The sequence below is a fragment of the Pezoporus occidentalis genome, unplaced genomic scaffold, assembly GCF_034315485.1.
Source record: "Pezoporus occidentalis ecotype Australia unplaced genomic scaffold, CSIRO_AGI_Poc_V1 ctg11, whole genome shotgun sequence".
NCBI lineage: Eukaryota > Metazoa > Chordata > Aves > Psittaciformes > Psittacidae > Pezoporus > Pezoporus occidentalis.
In genome coordinates, this window is record NW_026912886.1 from 11272970 (window position 1) to 11294382 (window position 21413).

At 46.8% G+C, this 21413-nt stretch overlaps 1 protein-coding gene across 21 annotated transcripts in view; it reads right to left on the reverse strand.

Moving 5' to 3' along the window:
* Positions 1-645: 645 nt before the first annotated feature.
* The window catches only part of AKAP13 (A-kinase anchoring protein 13), a 216828-nt gene continuing 196060 nt past the window's right edge, over positions 646-21413 (reverse strand). For 13 of the 21 annotated variants that reach the window (XM_062630927.1, XM_062630889.1, XM_062630917.1 and 10 more), the window contains 12 exons: positions 16554-16630; positions 15019-15200; positions 14853-14935; positions 14345-14524; positions 13467-13631; positions 12309-12377; positions 11359-11429; positions 10787-10831; positions 9754-9804; positions 9041-9490; positions 7073-7385; positions 646-6282 (listed from right to left, as the gene is read on the reverse strand). In XM_062630927.1, the coding sequence (XP_062486911.1) occupies positions 6233-6282; positions 7073-7385; positions 9041-9490; positions 9754-9804; positions 10787-10831; positions 11359-11429; positions 12309-12377; positions 13467-13631; positions 14345-14524; positions 14853-14935; positions 15019-15200; positions 16554-16630 (1736 nt within the window). In that variant the 3' untranslated portion in view covers positions 646-6232. The remainder of the gene's footprint in view (positions 6283-7072; positions 7386-9040; positions 9491-9753; positions 9805-10786; positions 10832-11358; positions 11430-12308; positions 12378-13466; positions 13632-14344; positions 14525-14852; positions 14936-15018; positions 15201-16553; positions 16631-21413) is intronic. The other 8 variants (XM_062631036.1, XM_062631004.1, XM_062630948.1 and 5 more) reach the window with 5 other exon arrangements.

Sequence of the window (21413 nt, forward strand, 5' to 3'; positions counted from 1 at the left end):
AGGGAATGGCTTTAACCTGCCAGAGGGGAGACTGAGATGAGCTCTTAGGCAGAAGCTCTTCCCTGTGAGGGTGCTGAGGCGCTGGCACAGGGTGCCCAGAGAAGCTGTGGCTGCCCCATCCCTGGCAGTGTCCAAGGGCAGGTTGGACACAGGGGCTTGGAGCAAGCTGCTCTAGTGGAAGGTGTTCCTGCCCGTGGCAGGGGGTTGGAACTGGATGATCTTAAGGTCCCTTCCAACCCAAACCAGTATGTGATGCTATGGTCTTTAGTTCCCTCTGCCAAATGAGATAAATCCCCTGGTGTCTGGGGCTTGCTGAAGACACGGACACTCTCTGCCATAGGAGAGCACAAGCAGCCACCAGACTGACATTTATCTCAGGTTACAGAGCTGAAGGGGCTGAGATAGCGCCTATGACACTTCCTCTTCTTGTACAAAGCTCAGTATTATTACAGCCATGAGCCCTCCAGCAAAACACAAGTCTTGAAGGGAAATAAAGAGTCCAACGGGCACAGAGTGGAATCCAGATGATAAAAGCAGCGCAAACATCTGATTGCAGGTCAGGCTTATGTCTGCTCATTCGGCATCAGTGCTACCAAGTCAACAGCACAAAAAGCAAAGGTGTGGAAATAAATGGGGCAGAAAACGCAGACTTAAAATCAAATTTATTTAGAGGAAAAAAAATGACTTTACAAGAGGTTGATGCCGATAACTAAAAAGGAAGATAAATAAAAGCTTGTTACAAAACCTAATGGTTTCTGGCAAGTTACAGAAAAACTGAAGAATTTTACAGTCAATAACCTGCTCACTTTGTACATAATTACAAATTAACATACAGCAATTAGGGTTTACCCTCTTCTTTAAAAATTCTTTTTTTTTTTTTCAACTTTTTTTAACTTTTTTTTTTAACAGGTTCAACATGAAAATGCAAAGCATTTTTATTTATTTTCAATTTTTTTTTAAGAAACAAACCAAAAGCAGAGGTATATCGGGTTCTTGTAATACACCTCCTCAACGCTCTGGGAATTACTCAAGTGCATTCCGTATTAGTACAAAATAAACTCCAGGCTAAACTTTAACCATAGGCAAGCTGAACTGGACATGGGTTTCATGGGGTTTGGTTTTGAGACAGTGTTTAATATCAATAAAGAAAGTAGTAAAATACTTTAGAACATGGAAAGGATGGATACCTATAGACAGCTTAAATACATACCAAGCTCGTAGCTGTATGCGAAGCAGTGATTGTTATCCTGTTCCCCCCACCCCCCAAGCAACGGAAGCTGGATATATTTGGGCAAAGCATCAGTGTCAGTGAAATGTGTGTGGAAAGGAAGGGCACCCAGCCCTGAGGATGCAGCTGGGAAGGGAGCTGGCATCATGCTTCCCATGGCTGAAGAGCACGAGGGGTATGGGATTAAAAGCCAGTTCAGCTCACCTATCTTTAAAGCTTAGCTGCGTCACCAGATCAAGAATCATTGCTTGCTGCCCCTTCTGACAAGTGAAGCAAGAGTTATGAGCAGCAGGGAGGTTTCCCTATTTAAAAGGGTGCCTTAAATTATGTTCAATTCCCAAACCTGGCCAGCAGGCAGAATAATTTCCAGAGTTCTGGTTAACAAGGAATGTTTTGTGGGATTTTAGCAGATTCTCTCTTGTGCCCCCTGCCCAGTCCTCCCCTGCCCCGTGCCACACATATCCTATGCATTTTCCTTGGGATTTGGCACCTGGTGAACCTATTCTGACTTGGGGCTTTTGGGAGGACTAGATTTGTGTGTTTCCTCAACAGCTTTGAGATAGCCTAGCGCCTCAAGAAGGTGCAAAGATGATCGGACTCCATGGATGCTCTTGCCTTCGAAAGGCAGTACAGATCTGCACAAGCTAATGGCATTACTGTGCTTCTCAGCAGTGGTCAAACTTCAAGTGTGAAGAGTCCACCCTCAGGAGTGGCGAGAGCTCCTGCCCCAGGGATGGTACCTGGGAGGTCTCCAATGGCCTGGACAGTGCATGGAAATAGTGCATGGAAAGGGCCTCACTTCACTCGGTCACACCTCACCAACATCTCCTTTGCTTTGGGTTTCTCCACGGAGGAGGTGGAGGGCAAACCACTGGTGGGACTGCTTCCCCACCGGCAGCAGTACTCGCTGTGAGGATGGTTGATGGTGACACCAGCATGGGCTCTCCTAGGGGATATACCTGAGCCATCAGAAGCCAGTTCTCTGGTCCTGCCACTCACCCTGTCTGCACTGGGAGTGTAGTCAGATTCACACCCATTCTGGTCTAAAACTAATACAAAAAGCTTGGCCCTTCCTCCCCTCCCGGGGTAAAGCCAAACCAAAACCAGGAATATGCCTACTTGGAGCTCAGATTTTGCTGGGGATGCAGAGGGGGGGAGCAATGGCAAAGCTGATTGTCTCCACGTAACCAAAATAACAAGGGACAAGACCACTTCCATTTAAAGTGCTTTATGGCATCAAACTGACATCAAGTTACATGTTGAGATGATCACTTCATTTAAAAGAAGGTTAAGGCCAACCCCACACAACTCCATCGAGTCTCACACCATTTGCTACAGCTCTACTCTTTATCTCTGGGGTATTTTGGCACCCCCAGGTAATACTGACCACTCCTGCACTTCATCTGAGCCTGTGCTCCCAGCAACCTGGTCACTGAAACCCTTCTGCTGGGCAGTGAAGATGACCAGGCAAAGAAATGTCCAAGAAAAGAGAGTCTGATTTTCTCCCCTCCATGAAGCACCAGCACAGAAAGCTCCAAGATCCCTCTCAGGGTTCTCTTCTCCCTCCAACAACATGGCATTGCACAGACATATTCAAGCTTGCTCTGTGTCCCAGGAGCCCAAAGCGAATCAGGGTGGTTTGGGTGCTCCAAATGGGATAAAAGGACTGGCTCTGGAAACCAGATACAGCATCAGGCTGGGCTGAAGAAATAACACTTTCAACAGTTGCAGGATGGATGCCAGGCATGGAACTGGAGTAAAATGCAATTTTAAGGCCAGGAAGAGGAAAGACTTTGGTGCTGTCAAGCTGGGACCATGCTCTAGCAGACAACCTGCAGGGATCAGAGTGGGAATCTGACTCTGGAAACCTCTGCCAAGCCTTTCCAAAGAAAATCTGAGACGGGGAAAAATAAAAGGCTGAAGAGATAAAAACAAGCCCTTCCTTTCCTAAAGGTGAAAGAAGGAGGAAGCAGTGTGGGAGTAAAGGCTTCATTCCAAAAAGTGAATCATACAGTAACATACATCCTCCAGGGACAAAGGTCTGTCCACCCGAATTTAAGACACAAACAGCTTTGATACGCAGTATTTCTGGTCAATGTATTTCTGACTCACACCTGTTTGCTCTGACAAGGAAGCACAGGGACCTTAGGATATCACACTTAGGGCACTGAATGCTCTTTTTGATTTGCACAGACCAGGAGAGATGCTCAAGCCAGGCAGACAGATCCCTGTTGCCCTGAGTCCTTCTGATGCCCTTTTCAAAGCCATGGGACATTTCCATGTTGTGAATTCAAGATGTGTTGGGACTGGGGAGAAGACAGAGGGATAAAAAGAAAAGCTCATACTAGCAAAGGCTGTTACAGACTGAGGGGAACTCCAAGAAACACCGGGAACCTGATCTGTGTTTGCACAGCAGTAATGAGCCATGCACTGCTTTGGTTTCCAAAGATTCCAGCTTGGCACAGTCCTTTTTGCAGGTGTGTAAATAGCAGGGCAGGATGTTCTGAAATTGGTGGTTTTCTGATGAAAAGGTAACACCACAACACCAGCACTTGCCTCCTTTGGCTCTCTTCAGGTTCAGAAGAGCTGCCTGCATCTCACTGGAGAAGCGACTGGACCCTCGCATCACTGTGAGATGCTCTATGTTTTGCTTCTTCCTTGCCTCTAAGAGGGATGAGAAAACCTAAATAAAATACTTAAAGAAACTAACTAATAGGAGGAGTCTTGCCCAAATTCATTGCTTTACCCAGGCTTTTTAGCCCCAAAGATGCTCTGCCATAAAGAAAGCTCTCAGATGAAATTGCGTAACTCTGAGCATGGCATCGGCTGCAAAGCAGCACTGCCCAAACCCTGGTCTTGTAGGAGCCAGAGATAAGAACATTTGGTTTACCAAGGTCTTGGTAAGAAAACAAAAAAACAAGGGGGGAATGAAGAAAACCCAAAATAAACCATCCCTCAACCCCCCCAAACAAAAGCCAAAGTCAAAAGAAATAAAAAAATAAAGCCAAGTAAACTTCTTTTTAAAAAAGAACTCTTTCAAATAAACAGAAAGATAAATATTTCTGCAAGCCCTGCTTGCAAGTAAGAACAAGCACCAAATAATAGTTAAAAAAAGCAAAATAAAAATAAATCTCAAACCTTTTTCCTTTCTTCTTTTTGTTCTTCTTTAAACCTTAACGTTTTAGAGAGCTTCAAAAGCAAGCAGGCAGTTTAGGATTCCTGCACTGACCAAGACAGACCAGTCTAAGCATCCACCTCACTGATACTCATCAGCACCAAGCTCTGAACACTGCTGTGGGCTGAGCTTGTGAGAAGCCAGAGAGCAAACTGAAATCAAACAATAGTGCAAAGAGAGAAATACTGTTGTTTTTTAAAGAGGAACTGCTAGGAAAGGAAATGCACTTTAAAGCTTCAAACTCTGAGCAAACCCTTGAGCTATTCAGAAGCTGATAGCATCTCATAACCATTTACAAGTTTGCTGGGGTAACCCCCCTGAGAGGGTCTGGAAGAACAACGACTTTGGAAGAGAATCTGGCTCGCTGCACTCCTCTTCCCCTCCCCAAACACATCCCTGTATCCAAGAGCTGAACAATCTCCTCAGCCAGCACGGCAAAAGCCACCCTTGGACATTTCCCTTCTGTTGACAGCAACACTTTCAGCCTAGTGGTGGAAATGGAGCTGCCATGCTGGACCTTTGCACTTATCCCACGGTGGTTTTGTCCGCATGAACAGATTTTTCTCCCTAGAAATGGTTAATAAGTGCATGGTGCTTTATAGGCATAAGGATGAGGGGCTGCCTCTTTGGAGTTCACTCTCAGGCCCTGACCTGCGATGTCTCACTGAAGTGCTCTGAAATTGCTGCTGTCTCATTCTGCCTGAGAAACGAGAAAGAGAAGCTGACAAAATCCAGAGAAACAGAAGCCCAACAGTAACATAAAAAAAAAACGGGGCAGGAAAAATACAAGTACCAGAACAAAGGTCCCTAAAAACAGATTTTCAGCCATCTCTCCAGCAAGTCATCACGCTCGTAATGAACGGATGTCAAATGCAACTGAAGAACTACATCCTGGCAAGAAAAAACTCCTTAGGGGATGGGAAGGAATGACCTGGAGCTCAAAGGGACTGCATAAAAAAAGATGTTGCTTAGAGTTGTTCCCACTTCAGCACTGTCTGCTCTGGCTCCCTGGGGTTGCCTTACAAGCCTACCAAATTGCTCTTTTCTGCAGTGTTTTAAATATACCCAAAGCCATTCTGCTTGATTCTGGAAACAGTTTGACATTTAAATCCCTCTGCCCCATGGAAATCTTTTGGAATAGCTTGAAATTTGATTTTTTTTTTCCCTCTGAATTTTTGCTGTTACTGCTTCCTGGTGTAAAGTACTTTCCTGAAACCAAACAGTCCCTATACCATGAGCACAAAAGAGGTGTGCAAGTCAATGACATTACAACAGGAGCAGTAAAGGCAAGATATTTAATATCTACACACTTCCTGAAAGTCATCAGGTATCATCTATCCCCATGGGCCAAGCTAAGCTTGGCTGTACAGACTGTAAGCATATCCCAGTGGATACATAGATACATATATGTATATATACAGTATATCTATATATGCCAGTGTATACGCACCATTTGCAGAGTCCTAATCTTTTGCTAAATGCTTGGTTTTGGTTATGTTCCCTGGAAAAGCGGAATTTGAAGGCACAGACCCCTTAAGGCTATGTTCTCACATCCTTTAGCAGTAAGAAGAGACAGAAAACATCTATCCCAATCCATTGAACCCAAGGTTTGCACAGAGAGATGGTACTATTTGCCATGCAGTCAGCCTCTAAGGTGAGAATTCACCCAAAACCACAGGAGAGAGGCCCTTGCCCACCACTGAACAGACTTTGTAACGTGTTATATATAAAAACTCCAGATGCTCGTCAGATGCAGGCACCAGCACCGTGCTGCGGAGCAGGCAGGGAGATGTACCAAAGCTGAGAGTGACCAATGGAACCATCCGTGCTCAGCAGAAGATCTCCTCACCCTCTGGAGGTGCTTCTGACGAGTGAGAATCTGCAGCACAAAAGAACAAGTGGGAATCATTATGGGAATACAGCAGGCAGAGCGGGACTCCACATGCGTGAAAACCCTGCTTGGCTGCCAAATCCACTGGGCACCTTAAAAAGATGAACAGTTCCCTGATGAGCTACCTTGAAATAACATCTCCTCCCTGGTGAGCTTCCCTGTGCACAAGTTAGAAACCAGTGAGTTACTGCAGAGATAAAGCTGAGGGCCTGAGATTTTGTTTCATGTGGGTCAGAGGTTTGAGGTTCAGAACTAAGTCCTAAGGGGATGCAAAACTACCATCTCTGTCTTTTCAGATCAAGAGACAAGACAGACTGGCTTGAGAGGAAGGGAGAGGCCACCAGAAAGGCTGCAGATATCACTTCCAAAGTAGAACAGAGTTAAAGCAGACAGTAACGTGTCAGGGGGTGCAACAGCCAGGAGCATCCCAGCAGCAGCTCATGAAAGCCCATACACTGAAGCAGGACATTTTCCTCCACAAAGCAGGGCAAGCTGAAAAATAAAGGGAGAATTCAGCCCATGAAGGGTGCTTGGATGGTACAGGAAAGGAGCAAAGGAGCACAGTGTGTCCCTCTGACAACCTCAGGGGCTGCAGAACAGAGAAAAGCCCACACAAGATCACTTCAAGCCAGGACTCCACTCATCACAGCTGATGATCTTCTATCCCTGTGTTATCATCTACATCCAAGGTTTCATGGCTTCCACAAGTTCAGTGGCTGGAGCAAAATGTCAGCTCAGCAATCCTCAAAACACATGTCTGACCTCCCCTGACACTCACCAGACTGTTGGGAGCGATGTCCCCGGCCCTTTTTCTTCTTTTCCTTCTTGTCCTTTGGTTTGGCTAAACTGAAGAGGCGAGTAGGCATCTGGGGCTGTTCCTCAGCTGCCTTGTTAGTCTGGTTTGTTGTGCTAAGCAAATGGAAAGTGCTTTTCTCTTTGTGTGTCCTTGAAAGACTGTTCCTTTTAGGGGAAACAGACAGTTCTGCATCAAAGTGCCCCTGTTTAGGAAGGGAAGGGCTCTTCTGCTTGGAGGATTCATCGATGCTGGACTGGGACGAGACTCTCGCAAGTTTCTCGTGTAGATTTGAAACCTATAAAGGAAAGGCGCTTCATTAGGGCATGAAAGAGGCTAGGAGAGAAACTAGATATGAAAGGTGTGTCCCAGACCACTCAGAAACAGGCTATTCTTGTGAACATCCATCCCATTCACCAGCAAAAAGTGGTCTCCATCCATGCAAAGCAAAGAGAGAAGGAGCCCTCTCTGTTTAAGACAAAGAAATGAGGCATATAAAGAGTAACGCTCCAGTTATCTTTTGCTCCTACATGTACTATGCTATGTATCAACAAGCCAAGGGCAAACATTCTCTAAGATCTCAATACCAAGACTCACCCTGCACCGTTTGTGCACACAGACGGTGGCAGGAGGCCAAGGAGAAGCGTGCCTCTCCGGGAGGGGAACGCCAGCACGCAGCACTGGAGCAGCATGTGTCAAAGGAAGCCTTCCCAAGCAAAACATGAAAGCAAAACAGTTTTCCTGCCTTCTATTTTTTCTCCCCTAACGGCTGTCTCAGGATGTAATTGAGCCCCAACATTCAAAGGGAAGATCAAAACAACAGCTCAACAAAGCCTCACCAAACCCTCTATTAATAGCTCTGAAATGTCAGCGAGATACCTGCCTCAAAAACGTGCTTCCTTCTCCTAATCCCCCTCGCAGCTATTTTACCTCTCGGCCTCTCCCACAGCATCCATGCCCCTCTCATAATTATGTGCGCTCGATGCTGGAACAGCTTCACTGTGTGCTCAGAAAACAACTGGCCTGATCAGGAACCAGGGTGGGAGGGAGCAAGCCCTCCTCTGATGATTTGCTTTTCAGAGCTCACTGCTGAGCTCCGCAATTAATCCATTCAGGCACCCAAAATCATTTCCATCCCACAAGCCAACATTTATAAACTAATTCTGCTACAGCTGTAAGCAAATTACACTGAGAATTAGCAAGTTACAAACAAACAAATGATCAACAACAGGCTTAAGGATCAAATTCAACCTATGTTTTGCCTACGGATGCTTGCTCTCCTCAGTCAGACACAGGTCTAAGAAAGATAAACCCCAGCTTGCAGAAAACTGCACAGACAAGATCTATGGGCAGCCAGGTACTAGAAGCCTCTTGCAGCAGAGCTGAGAACCTTTGCTCGCTCAGGTGCCCAGTCTCTTTAGGACACAGACAACATCTATCTCTTTGCTAGGTATCGAGAATACTTCTGGAGATGGATGTAAGTGTGCAAACAGGCTTCTCCTGCAGTTAAAAGCCTCACAAGTGGCTTTTGTGGCAGCTGGAGGGTGCAGGTAACTCACAATGATCAGGCTGAGAAGGACGTCTTGTCTACCTGACTGCTCCCCAGAGCTCAGCCCCCATGGGTGAAGGCCAATGTCAAAGGCAGTATCGACCCTCTAGGCACCAGACTGCCTACAGCATCTTCTCTGCAAGCCAGCCACCTCTGCTCAGGACTGGCCAGGCATCCCAAATACACCATGTTGCATCAACACTGGCAGCTCTGGAGATGCAAGAAATGCAGCCCTGCACATCATATGCAAGTGAAGAGCCAGTTTTAATACCTGGCCTGGCATGTCTAGGACTGGACTGGTGCATGTCTATCCCTGCTGGCATGCCACTGGCTTAGGAGCTAGCTGGGAGCTCCCACCAGGGAATGGATGGTTCCCCAGCAGCCTGGCCATTGGCATCATTTACCTGGTTGTGGTCTGACTCCTGCCGCATTTGAGCTAACCGCTCCACATCCTGCTTGAACTGCACCTTCTCCCTCTCCAGCTGCTTCTGTGCCGTGCGAAGCCTCTCAAGGTCAAGCTGGTAGGAGGCTTTCTTCACCTGCAGCTCCTCTCGCTCCCGCTCAAGATCCTGCCACCCTCTCTGGACCTGCTCCTCTCGCTGGGCCAAATGGGCCTCCTGCTCCGCCAGCTCCTTCTCCCGAACTTCCCACTCCTTCTCTCTCCTCCGCCTCTCCTCCTGGTGCTGCGTCTGCTGCTTCTTCAAGTTGGCCAACTCCTGGCGCTGCTTCTCCAGGTTGCGCTGCTTCTCCTGCTCCAGCAGTGAGGTTGGCCGGAAGAAGCTTCGGGTCAGAGCCCTCTCACTCAAAGCCAGCTTCTGGTCCTCGATGTAGGTGTCCTGCTGCAGCACAACACCCTAGGAGAGAGGGCACACAAATCACTGCAACACCCTCTCCACAGAAAGAGGCTCCACACCTGAAAACCTCAGGGTGCTGCATTAAACTCCTTTTTCTCCCACTTAGGCAGCAGCTCATTCCTATGACCTGCTGGCAATGCTGGCCGTGGAGCATGCAGCTGCACAGGGATGCGACAGGCAAAGGGGAAGGGGAGATGGGAGTGAAACACAATGTGCAGTTTGGGCATACAGCACGCAGAAGCAGGATGAATGGCTAAGCCTACCTGCAAAGCACTGAGCAGCTTATGGAGGCTGGTAATGGTTTGGAGGACCTGCTGCGAGAAAACAAAAGCACTGCTATTAGATCTCACTGGGTGCCAGGGTACACATAAAGCCCACTACTTTTCTACTGTGACCCACTAGGGGTCTGACAAGTACAGGGATCCCTCTACACCTTCTTTTTATCTTGGGAACTCTGGGGTTGTCTCTGCAAACCATTTCCCACAGCATCAGCTTGCTCAGGAACAAGCAGAGCAACTGGGATGAAACCCAGCAGTTTGGTGAAAAATTCCCTGGAAAGAACTTCAAGGGGCTAAAAAAGATATCTTAAAATGAATATGGGCTATTTGTACTCTCCCACCCTTGGCTGACCCAAACAAGTCCCTCTGTCATTAAACAGAAAAACTGCAATACAGCAGGCCCACAAGTGTAGCAGGTGTGCTCATGGAGGCTCTCTGAAAACACAGGTAAATGTGAACACATCGTGCATCAACACAGAGCAAGCTACTTCAAAGTGATGCCCTATCCCTGGCTAAAAATTTCCCTGATTCTCTCCTATCCTACAATTACTTTTAAGAAGAAGAAAACCCACTGCAGTATTTGCAGTAGTGGTGTGATAGCCAGCGTTGAGAACTGCTTCTCATTGTGCCATTAATGCTAATTGGGAGTTATGAATGTGTATCAAAGGGAGAATAGAAATCTAATTGCCCCATTCACTGCACCTGCAACGAAATTAAACTCCCTCTGTCTGCAGATGCACAATAAATACAGCCCTGTGCATCCTCACGGTAATTAACCCTTGCTGCCTATAATCAGCAGATATCATCCTGCTGGCAAGCAGATGACAATCAGTGAATTCCCTGTCTGAACATCCAAGGTTAAACAAATAAATGACACAGTGGGTTTAACTTAATGTATTTAAAAGTCTGCATGCGCTTCAGCAAATGAAATGTGTTTCTTCTACATTATTACCTATTGAGACAAATTCACTTGCCACTTAAACGAAGGAAACAGCTGAGCAACGGAATCAATTCTTACCTCGTTATTCCTTTTCAACATGAACATCAGATTAGCATTTCCACCCTACAAAAAGATCGCAGATTTAATATGGGGACAATGAGAAATCACAGCAAATGTGTTCTGAAGCTGAACTAATGACAGACCCACTAACCCCCCTGCACTCATCTTCCATTCTTGAGAATTCATTGCATGCTTTTTAGGCAAGTTAAAATCATACCTAATAAAATGTTAATTAGGGATTATTTTCTAGTTATATGACGCATCAATCCACAGCAAGAATAGGCGAGGCGCAAGGTTATAGTTGACCTTAGCATTTCAATAATGATGTGTAATTAAACACATGCTTCAGCTGATCTGCAGACAGATGGCAGATAACCTGTGCCACAAAGGAATACAACTGATCTGCAATGATCTTCAAGTCAGGATTTTAGCTACAGCAAAGTATTTTGGCTGCATACTTCCAATTTTGTTTTATTTTGACTTATTAGGATACATCTAATTGTCAAGAAATTCAGGCTTTTCCAAGACTAAAACTGTGACTCTCTTCAAATCTGAATTCAGTGGCAGCAGACAGATAAACTGAGGGATACCTTCTTTAAAATGCTGTCTGACTCTGTTCTCCGAAGGTCCTGAGCATCCTCGCCTTCATCTTTCGCTCCACCTAAAGGAAGAAGCCAGCATTGCCACTGGTTATTCAACAGTTTTAAGCCGTATGAACTTGCTAATGTCGGAGAAATTTAATACAGGAAACTTAGATGTTTCACAAAAGGGGGCACAGAGCTTTTGACACTTTTAACTAAATGCATTCGCTCCCTACATATATGGAACACGTCAGCACCACCAGAGATAGTGAATGTGAATTCAGATAAGGACTGACTTTGGTTTCAGATAATGTGCTGATACATTCAGCACACATTCATCGGTGCTTTGTCCAGCCCCTGTGCTGCTGTCTGCTACTAAAGAATACTTGCTGAGAAGACATGAGGCAGAGTAAGAGCAGATGGAGAACAGCAACAGTATCGTATCAGGGTATATTATTGCAGTGCCTCTCTTGTGCAAGTGCAATTTACTGGGTCAGACACTGCTGTGCAACACCTTTGTGTAATTTTATACTAATTTTTTCCTTAACCTCAATTATCTTCAACCTGTATCTATCACGGGCTATCTGTACCTCTGACTTCCCTGGATGGATAATATCAGTGCTTCTGAGCAGGACTGAACTGACTTATGAGGCCAGGAGGGCTGCAACCCTCCATCCACACTGCCCTTCTGCTCATGGGCAGTGAAGGAGTGACACAGCTCTTAGTCCTCAAGCTCTTTCCAAGACTCCTGCACTTCCCTTACCGGCTGAGATGAGGAAAACCCACACCTGCAGTGGTAACCTCCCAGCTGTCGCTCTTGTAATGATAAACAACTTTACATACACCTGCATCTGCAGCAATGTGAAAGTCAACGCATCTAGTGCAAAGGCCCTCTCCTCCCACCACCCCCCAGGCAGGCTTTGCTATTAAAGGCTGACCCTCAAGTCCTCCTAACAGACCTTCTCTCCTGCGCCACGTCCTGGGACCTTCCACCTCTCTGCAGGAGGAAACACCTCCCTTCTGCTTTGCTGGAGGGGAGAACGAAGGGGAGTCAGGTTATAAGCCTTGCCCAAGGTTGTGAACAGAAGATCTGAGATCAAAGCCAGGTTTCATGCCTCCTGCCCTCCAGCTGAACAAACAGACCCTGCATATTTTCCCCAAATTCTCCCAAGACCCTACAACTACCGAATTACAATCTAATCCGAAAGAGGACATTTCTATAGAAAAACTAGAGCTGGATAGCTTGAGGTTGTCCCATTCATCACTGCTACATAGGGAGGCAGAACCCTAAACAACCCCCTCCAGTGTGAATCTATTTGTCATTATGATGACAAGGCCTGTGGAGGGCTTTGCAGCTTTCCAATAGAGCTGGGAAAACCTCTACATACTTCTCATGTCTGACTGTCTGGAGCTAACACTGCTCCTTTAATGCAGAAGGTCAGACAAGGTCCAACAATCCCAATGCTGAGACAGACACTAGCGCAGCAAAACTGGCTGGACTGGGAGTATGAGAGAGACCACAGAGAAAGGAATTTGAGGACAGGGAAGTTTCTGGTGAGTAGGGCAAAGAAAGAGAGCACTGGGAAGCAGCCAGTTGTGCAGCTGAAATAAATATTCACACGTTTCTTTGGGATAGACTTAATTGCAGGAGTAACACATGCACTTGTATGCATAGAGAACAGAGCCAGGGGAGAAGGTGCTTGATTCAGCAATATCCTCATCCATTCACAAACAACAGCACCAGGCTCCTGCTGGAAAAATAACCGAAGAAGAACAGAGCTGCAGATACAACCATAGTAACATGATAAAACTGTTAAGAAGACAAATGCTTTCATGTGGAATGTAAGTAAAGGAGTAAGGACGATTTACAGAGTGCATGGAAAAAGAGGAGTAAGGAGTTAAGATACTTAATGCTCATGTAGCCACAGGTTCTCAGCACCATCATTTCACCTGTACCTAAGCATTTTTTGGTTTTAATCTGTTATTTAATTGATCAACTATTACTGGAGACGAGTTTGGAAACCCAAATCACCAGCTGCTGGAGTCCTTCTGAAGCAAGAGGACATGATGACATGTATTATTAACAAATGCTGATGTGCACACAGGTAACTACTCACACTTGGAAGCATTCATCTGATGACTGTCAAATCCTCCAAACGTTTCTGCCCTTCTAGGGAGAGAGATGGGGCCAACTCCTCCTCCTTGTTCCATGGCAGTGCTGCTGACCTGCTGTCCGAGGGCAGTGCCCAGGCTCCTGTTCACCAGGTCTTGCAGCAGTTCAACTGATAAAAAGCAACAATATCTCTGTTAAAGACCATTTTGGTCTTCTAAACTATTTTAATCTGAGCTCAGATCAGAAATTCACATGCTTTGCTGTACTAAGAAACCATGTTTCTATGACAATGTTATGAACAGTACGCATTCTCCCTGCAAAATCTCAGTCTGCTTCATCATTAACTCCACTACGGACCTCTGCACAGGCTTACACCTCCCTCTCTTCCTCCAGGCAATCCTGGTGTGCTCTGACAACATAGTTTAATAATTTTTAGCCTCTCCAAAAATCACACCATAGTCAAAAGACTCCTTGCAGATACCACAAGCATGATGGTATCTGTGTCTCATCAAGGTGCGACAGCTGGAACCCATGCCCTGCTTTCACACCTTGCTGAGCCTGAAGCATACAAAAGCCTGACTAAATTTCAGTCAAGGATAAATCCTGCTCTGCTCCTGACCCCAGTGCAGATTCAATGCATGGCTGTTCTCTGCGCTAATTTCTTTCCTGCCCTCTTTCAGCAGCCATCAATATCTGCTTCCTTTCCTGATCCTCATTACTTTGTACCTGAGACAATGCTGTCAGTAGCAATATCTCTTTATCTATGCTCTGTTCTGATAAAGAGAAGATTTGCCCTCCAAAACTGGTGGTTGAGGATGGATGGCTTCACTGAAGGTGGGTCCATTGGTTAGTGTAATTAACGTGTCATCCTCACTTGCTCACCTTCATTTATTGCAGTTTTCATGATGGCCTCTCCTTTTGGTGCCTCTTCTGTGTTGGCTCTGAAGAGCAGCCTGGAGCCTGGCATGTCCTCCTGCACAGAACTGTCTGCCATGTCCCGGAAGATCTTGGCCTTCTCCTCCAGCAAGAGGAGGATCTGCTTATCCTTCTGCTGAAGTTGTTCTGTGGGGGTGAACAGAAAACAGAGATGAAGAAAATAAAAGCATTGGCAAGAAAACTGAGCGATTCCCGAGATACTGGCCCCATCTAGTGGAACCTCAGGAACCATACAACCATGCCTTGGGCAATCCCGCACAGTAACAGCACCCACCAGGCTCAGAAGGTAAGCAATGCAAGCAAGGTGAGGTGCAAGCAAGGATTTCAGTTCTTTGCTGGATGCTGGATTCTTCCTCATTTGAAAAAAGCCATGGCTCAACCACAAATTCCAACATAACAATTCCTGTAAATGTTTCAGAACCACTCCCCAGCTCCGTTCCAGGCAGGATTTTACCTTTCAGTCCTCTCACTTTTGCATCTGACACCTTCTTTTCAAAGTCAGACTCACAGGGGACTCCTTCGTCTTCATCTTTATCCCTGGACAACAGACAGCTCAATTACTACCAGGACATGACCACGGGCATCATCTTGCACCTTGCAAGAATAGCTTCATAGCTTACATGGTGTTCATTGTGTCCTGAATGATCTGTATCCAGCCATTACGCTCCTCTTTGGAGCTGGCGTGGACTTCCACCATTTCAGGATCTTTCACACCCATACTGATGAGGAACAAACCCTTCTCTTCATGAGCCACTTCTCGTACAATCAGCTTCTTCAGAGAGATCACAGTGGATTTCTGGTCCTTCAGAGGGAAAGAAACAGGTGAGGAGGGTGAACAGTGCTAGTGCTCAACTAGCACTGAGAATAACCAATACCCATACTACTGCCTCTCTCAGGTTGTAAACATCTTCTGAACCTACTGCTAATTAACAAAATAAATCATTTTAATGGGATCCAAAGAACAGGGAAGGGTTTGCTTTCCTTCAGTAGTTTTGCAGGAAAAGCAATTCCACCTAGTTCCATTTCAACGAGGAATTAATTTAAATTTGACCCTGTGGTTTTGCAAACTCTCCCATGTTTTGCCCTAACTCCAGCAGACCTTTGATCTCATCTCCTGCCCACACTCTCTCTGTCATTAATATCAGAGCTCCTTAGACTTAGCACAGCTTGCTAGCGCCTGCTTCACAGGCATTATCTTCACAATCTCTCCCTAGGATGGAGTAACATCTTGTTTTCAAATCCCACAAAACCCCTGCTGTTCTCAGAAGCTCAGAGCTGACTCCGGATGGAGAAGACTTGTGTGTAAGATGACGTTCATTGTGTGCTCTGGTCTGTACAACCAGCCTGCTCGGCTGAAAGGACCTTTTGCTGCTGTGTCATCCGCAGATGAGTCAGCTCCCTTGGGCCTTTTACAGGATGCTGTGACTGGGGTGAGTTGGTGGCTGTTCACTAGCAAGACTTGTGTGTAAATCAGTCCCCCCCCACCTTGCAGGGCACTGAGTCTGTGCTGATCATTGGTGGAACTGCAATAACAAATCATCAGCTTTCACAATGTTCACGGAGTGGAAAGGTCACAAGGCTTAGCCAGTCTAGACCATGCCTGCAAGGTACAGCCCCAACAGAGTCAATTAGGTGCTAGGCTTTCTTTAGCAGGTCAGTGTGCCTTGTCCTTTGATGAGGCCTGTCTTCAAAAGCTAATGGTTTTGGTCTTACGCCTTACAAATCTATTCCTTTGACATTTATTTTCAAGCTGTTCTGTTGAATTTACAACAGTGGCATTTCAGCACCCCACCCCCGTAGCAGCTCACAATATATTCCTTCTGCTAAGATTAATTTTTACAATGTTTGTATTATCCCATTGCTCCCTCCTACCCCGATCACTGCTTTAATTTGCACAAACAGAAAAGGAGTGAGTGTATCAAGTGACAAGCAGGTTTTCAAGGCCAATTATCAGTTGTGCCACAGCACTGCAGAAAGGAGAGGTTGGGCATGAAGACATGTTTTCCTATTAAAAAGACCGCGGTTTATTCAGCAAACGAAATGTTATAGGCAAGAAAATTAAGTTATTTAGCAGGCTACAGCTTGCTTACTGCACGACACACATCAAGGGTCTCTAACATGGAAAATGAAGGGGGACTAAAGGTTGAAGCCTTACCAGTGAGGCAAAGACGTACTTCTGGTCCTTCTCCTGAAGGAATACGAGCATGTCAGAGAGGAGAACAGCCTGGACTTCTGCAAAAGAAAGAGCACACCAGTGCAGTATAACCATGCAACCCACCCCAAAACAGATTTCTTTTAATAACACCAGTGCTTGGGAGGGATAGGGCTGCTTTTGCAAAGCCTGGAAGCAGGGTCAACCTCCCAGTTAGAAAGAGGAGCAGAGGCAGCTCCTGGAGATGCCAGGTTAGCTCTGAGCCGACTATGGGAAACCTGTGGGATCTTCTCTTATCTGTTGGAGCAGGGGTGCTCCTCTCCAGCCACATGCTTTCTAACAGTTAGGACATCAGCCTAACAGCAAAAGCCAGAGACACTTACTAAATAGAAGCCCTGTTTTCTCAAGCAATCAATATTTTAGCCCTCGAGCAGAATATCAGCACAGGAAGTTTTGGGTTTTATGGCTCTCCTGATGAGTGGTTTGTGGAGTGTAAATTATCATGCAATAACAACATTTGTCAGCTGCAGTTTCTTTCCCAGGATATACTGACTTGAGGAGGCACCACTAATTCTGCTCACAGACAAACACAATGCTTGCTGGCTCCAAGGGGAGCTGACAGAGCCTGCACGAGATGCAGGACCTGGCTTTGTTTCATGGGAGAAGGAAGCAAACATCAAGCCAACAGAGGATTTTGAATCAGAACACAGTGTTTTCCCAGAGTACACGTACAGTCTTCCAAGTCTCTTAATGACATACCATAAAGTTACCCAGCAACCACCAAGTATATTCATTAGCAGAATGAAGCCCCCATGATCCAAAGGGGAAAGGTCAGTGACCTGCTACACCACTCAGATACACACAAGTCCATGGGGCCAGATGGGATCCACCCAAGGGTACTGAGGGAGCCATCAAGTGCTTACCAAGCCACTTTCCATCATTCATCATCAGTCCTGGCTAACCAGAGAGGTCTCAGTTGACTGGAAGTGAGCTACGGGGACCCCCATCTACAAGATGGGCCAGAAGGAGGATCCAGGGAATTACAGGCCTGTCAATAACTTCCTCAGTGGCAGGAAAGGTTATGGAGCAGATCACGTTTAGTACCACCACCCGCCATGTACAGGACAAGATGGTCAGGCCCAGTCAGCATATTGAAAGGCAGGTCCGGTGTGACTGATGTGATCGCTTACTATGACAAGGTGACCTACTCAGTAGATGAGGGAAAGGCTGTGGATGTTGTCCACCTAGAGTTTAGTAAAGCTTTTGATACCATTCTCCCGGAGAAACTGGCTGCTCATGGCACTGAAGTCACCATCTCTAGAGATATTTAGACGTGTAGATGTCGCACTGAGGGACATGGCTTACTGGTAGACTTGGCAGCAGTAGGTTAACACTTGGACTTGACAATCTTAAAGTGTCTTCCAACCTAAATGGCTGTATGATTCTATTCTCTAATGCCCCACCCAGAGCCCTCAGTACAAAGAGGTTTTGTGTAATGTACTTTGGAAATCTTGAGACAGAGAGGAAGCAAACCAGAAAGTTAAACCATCCCTTGGGTAATTCCTTCCATTTTGTTTTGGGAAGACACGATCTGTTCCAAATAAAAGAAACACCAAACTTTAATTACAGCCACAAAATGAACTCAAAGCTCTGGGACGTTTGCTAAAGTCGACATTTGCCTATGCTTCTCTATTGCCTACACACTTTGTAAGAGGGGAAATGCTAAAACCCTCTTAGAAAAGTTCTTGATATGCTCTTTTTGTGCTCCATTTCAAATCCTGCAAAATAGCCTGAACGTATGAAGTAGCTGCTCTCTCCCTGGGCTCTGCAGCTTGTCTGCAGGCCCTGCTTTCACTGGGAGCTTGCACTGCAGACAGAGGTATATTTATGCATTTCTATGACTTAAGAAATGCAAATGGAGCCTGTACTTCCCACAAGATTTCACAACAGCAGAACTTGCTTCATCCACCATCTAAAGTTAGTAATACTCTCAGGGGCCTAGAAACCATCTGTAAACTTCCTGTTTCCATAACCTCAAAGTAAATCATACCCAGTGTGGAATTTCATGTTATCACTGCCTCACTGCTCAGCAGCACCAGACTACCAGTTCCCATTCATGCCCAAGTACCGTAGTTTAATCAGCTTAATCAGCTGGAATGAAAAAGAAAAGCCCAGCCTTCTTACCAAGCCTGAGACACAGCCCTGTCTGCTCTTACTCCTACTGACGACGAGGGTTGGAAGCGAGTTCCGGTTCGACGTCGGGAGAAACCCTCCCCCCTTCCTGCCCTGCTTCCCCAGGTGTCCGTCCGTAATAGGTTCGAGGCCCTGGATCTTGAAGGAGAGGTAAGTGAGAATGTGGGGCAAGGCCAGCCCACAAGGCCACATAGGAAAAGGGGGTCGACTTTGCACCTCAGGACTGCCTCTGTTAAGAAAGAAAGAAGGGTCATTGTAGTAGGGGATTCCCTTCTGAGAGGAACAGAGGGCCCGATATGCAGAGTTGACCCTCATCACAGGGAAGTGTGTAGTCTGCCTGGAGCCCGGATCAGGGATATCACCAGGGCGCTCCCCAGCCTGGTGCACCCGACAGACTACTACCCGCTGCTGGTCTTCCAGACAGGTGGGGAGGAAGCTGCTTCCCGCAGTCTGAGGGGGATGAAGAAAGACTACAGGGCCTTGGGGAGGATGGTGAAAGAGTCTGGGGCTCAAGTGATCTTCTCCGCACTCCTTCCATCTTCCACTGATGATGTGGGAAGGAATGGGAAGATTCAGTTCATGAACAATTGGCTACGAGACTGGTGCTACAGGCAGGGCTTTGGATTCTTTGATAATGGCTGGTTTTATAGGGCACCAGTCTGGACAATGTCAAGTGAGAAAGGTTTGTCTCACAGAGGCAAAAGGATACTGGGGCACGAATTAGCAGGGCTCATTTGGAGAGCTTTAAACTAGATTCGAAGGGGGATGGGGTTGTTGCTGGGCTTGCCCCAGTGGGGCAGCACTCCAGAATTGATGAAGACTGGGAGGCCTCCTATAATCCTAGGGTGAAATCGGTGTGCTCAGCTCGCTCCCTGAAATGTCTGTACACCAATGCGCGGAGCATGGGAAATAAACAGGAGGAGTTGGAAACCTGTGTTAAGTCAGGAGACTATGATCTGGTGGCAATTACAGAGACTTGGTGGGACAGCTCACATGACTGGAATATAGTCATGGAGGGCTATGTCCTTTTTAGGAAAGACAGGCCAGCCAGGAAGGGTGGTGGGGTTGCTCTTTATGTGCGGGAGGAACTACAATGCACCGAGTTCTGTCTGGGGGCAGATGATGAGCGAGTTGAGAGTCTGTGGGTGAGAATTAAGGGGCAGGCTGGCAGGGGCGATACTGTTGTAGGTGTCTGTTACAGACCACCGGATCAGGGTGAGGAAGTTGACGAGGCCTTCTACAGGCAGCTGAGAGAGGCCTCACAGTCACAGGCCGTGGTCGTCATGGGGGATTTTAACTTCCCTGATGTTTGCTGGAAGGACCACTCGGCAACCCAGCCGCAGTCCAGGAGGTTCCTCCAGTGTGTGGATGATAACTTCCTCCTGCAAATGGTGGATGAGCCGACCAGGAGAGGAGCGCTGCTGGATCTCATCCTCACTAACAAGGAGGGTCTGGTTGAAGCAGTAAGGGTAGAGGGCTGCCTTGGTTGCAGCGACCACGAGATGGTGAAGTTCAGGATCTTGTGTGGTAGGACTAGTAGAATACCAAGTAGAATTGCAACCCTGGACTTTAGCAGGGCAAACTTTGGCCTTTTCAAGCAATTGCTAGGGGAAATCCCATGGGCAAGGCTGCTTGAAGGAAAAGGGGCCCAAGATAGTTGGTTGACATTCAAGGACTGCTTTTTCCGTGCTCAAGATCGGAGCATCCCGACACGTAGGAAGTCAAGGAAGAGGGCCAAGAGACCTGTGTGGCTAAATAGGGAATTGCTGGGTATGCTCAAGTGGAAGAGGAGAGTTTACAGGTCATGGAAGGAGGGGCTGGCCACTTGGGAGGAATATAAGGCTGCTGCTAGGGGATGTAGGAAGGCAGCTAGGAGGACTAAGGCTTCCTTAGAATTAAACCTGGCAAGAAGGGTCAAGGACAGCAAAAAGAGCTTTTTCAAGTACATGGCAGACAAAACTAACACCAGAGGCAATGTAGGCCCACTGATGAACGGGATGGGTGCCCTGGTGACAGAAGATGCAGAGATGGCAGAGTTACTGAATGCCTTCTTTGTCTCTGTCTACTCTGCTGCAGGCAGTCCTGAAGAGCCCTATACCCCTGAGACCTTAGATGAAGTCAGGTCGACGGAGCGACTTGCCTTAGTCGATGAGGAATGGGTTAGAGATCAGTTGAGCAATCTGGACGTCCATAAATCCATGGGTCCAGATGGGATGCACCCGCGGGTGCTGAGGGAACTGGCGGAAGTCATTGCTAGACCACTCGCCATCATCTTTACCAAGTCCTGGGAAACGGGAGAGGTGCCTGAGGACTGGAGGAAGGCAAATGTCACTCCGGTCTTCAAAAAGGGCAAGAAGGAGGACCCGGGTAACTATAGACCGGTCAGCCTCACCTCCATCCCTGGGAAAGTGATGGAACACCTTGTCCTTGGTGCCATCTTAAAGCATATCAAGGATAAGAGGGTTATGAGGGGCAGTCAACATGGCTTCACCAGGGGGAAATCATGTTTGACCAATCTCTTAGCCTTTTATGAGGAAATAACACGGTGGATGGATGATGGCAGAGCGGTGGATGTGGTCTACCTTGACTTCAGCAAAGCCTTTGACACAGTCTCCCACAGCATCCTCACGGCTAAATTGAGGAAGTGTGGACTGGATGACCAGGTAGTGA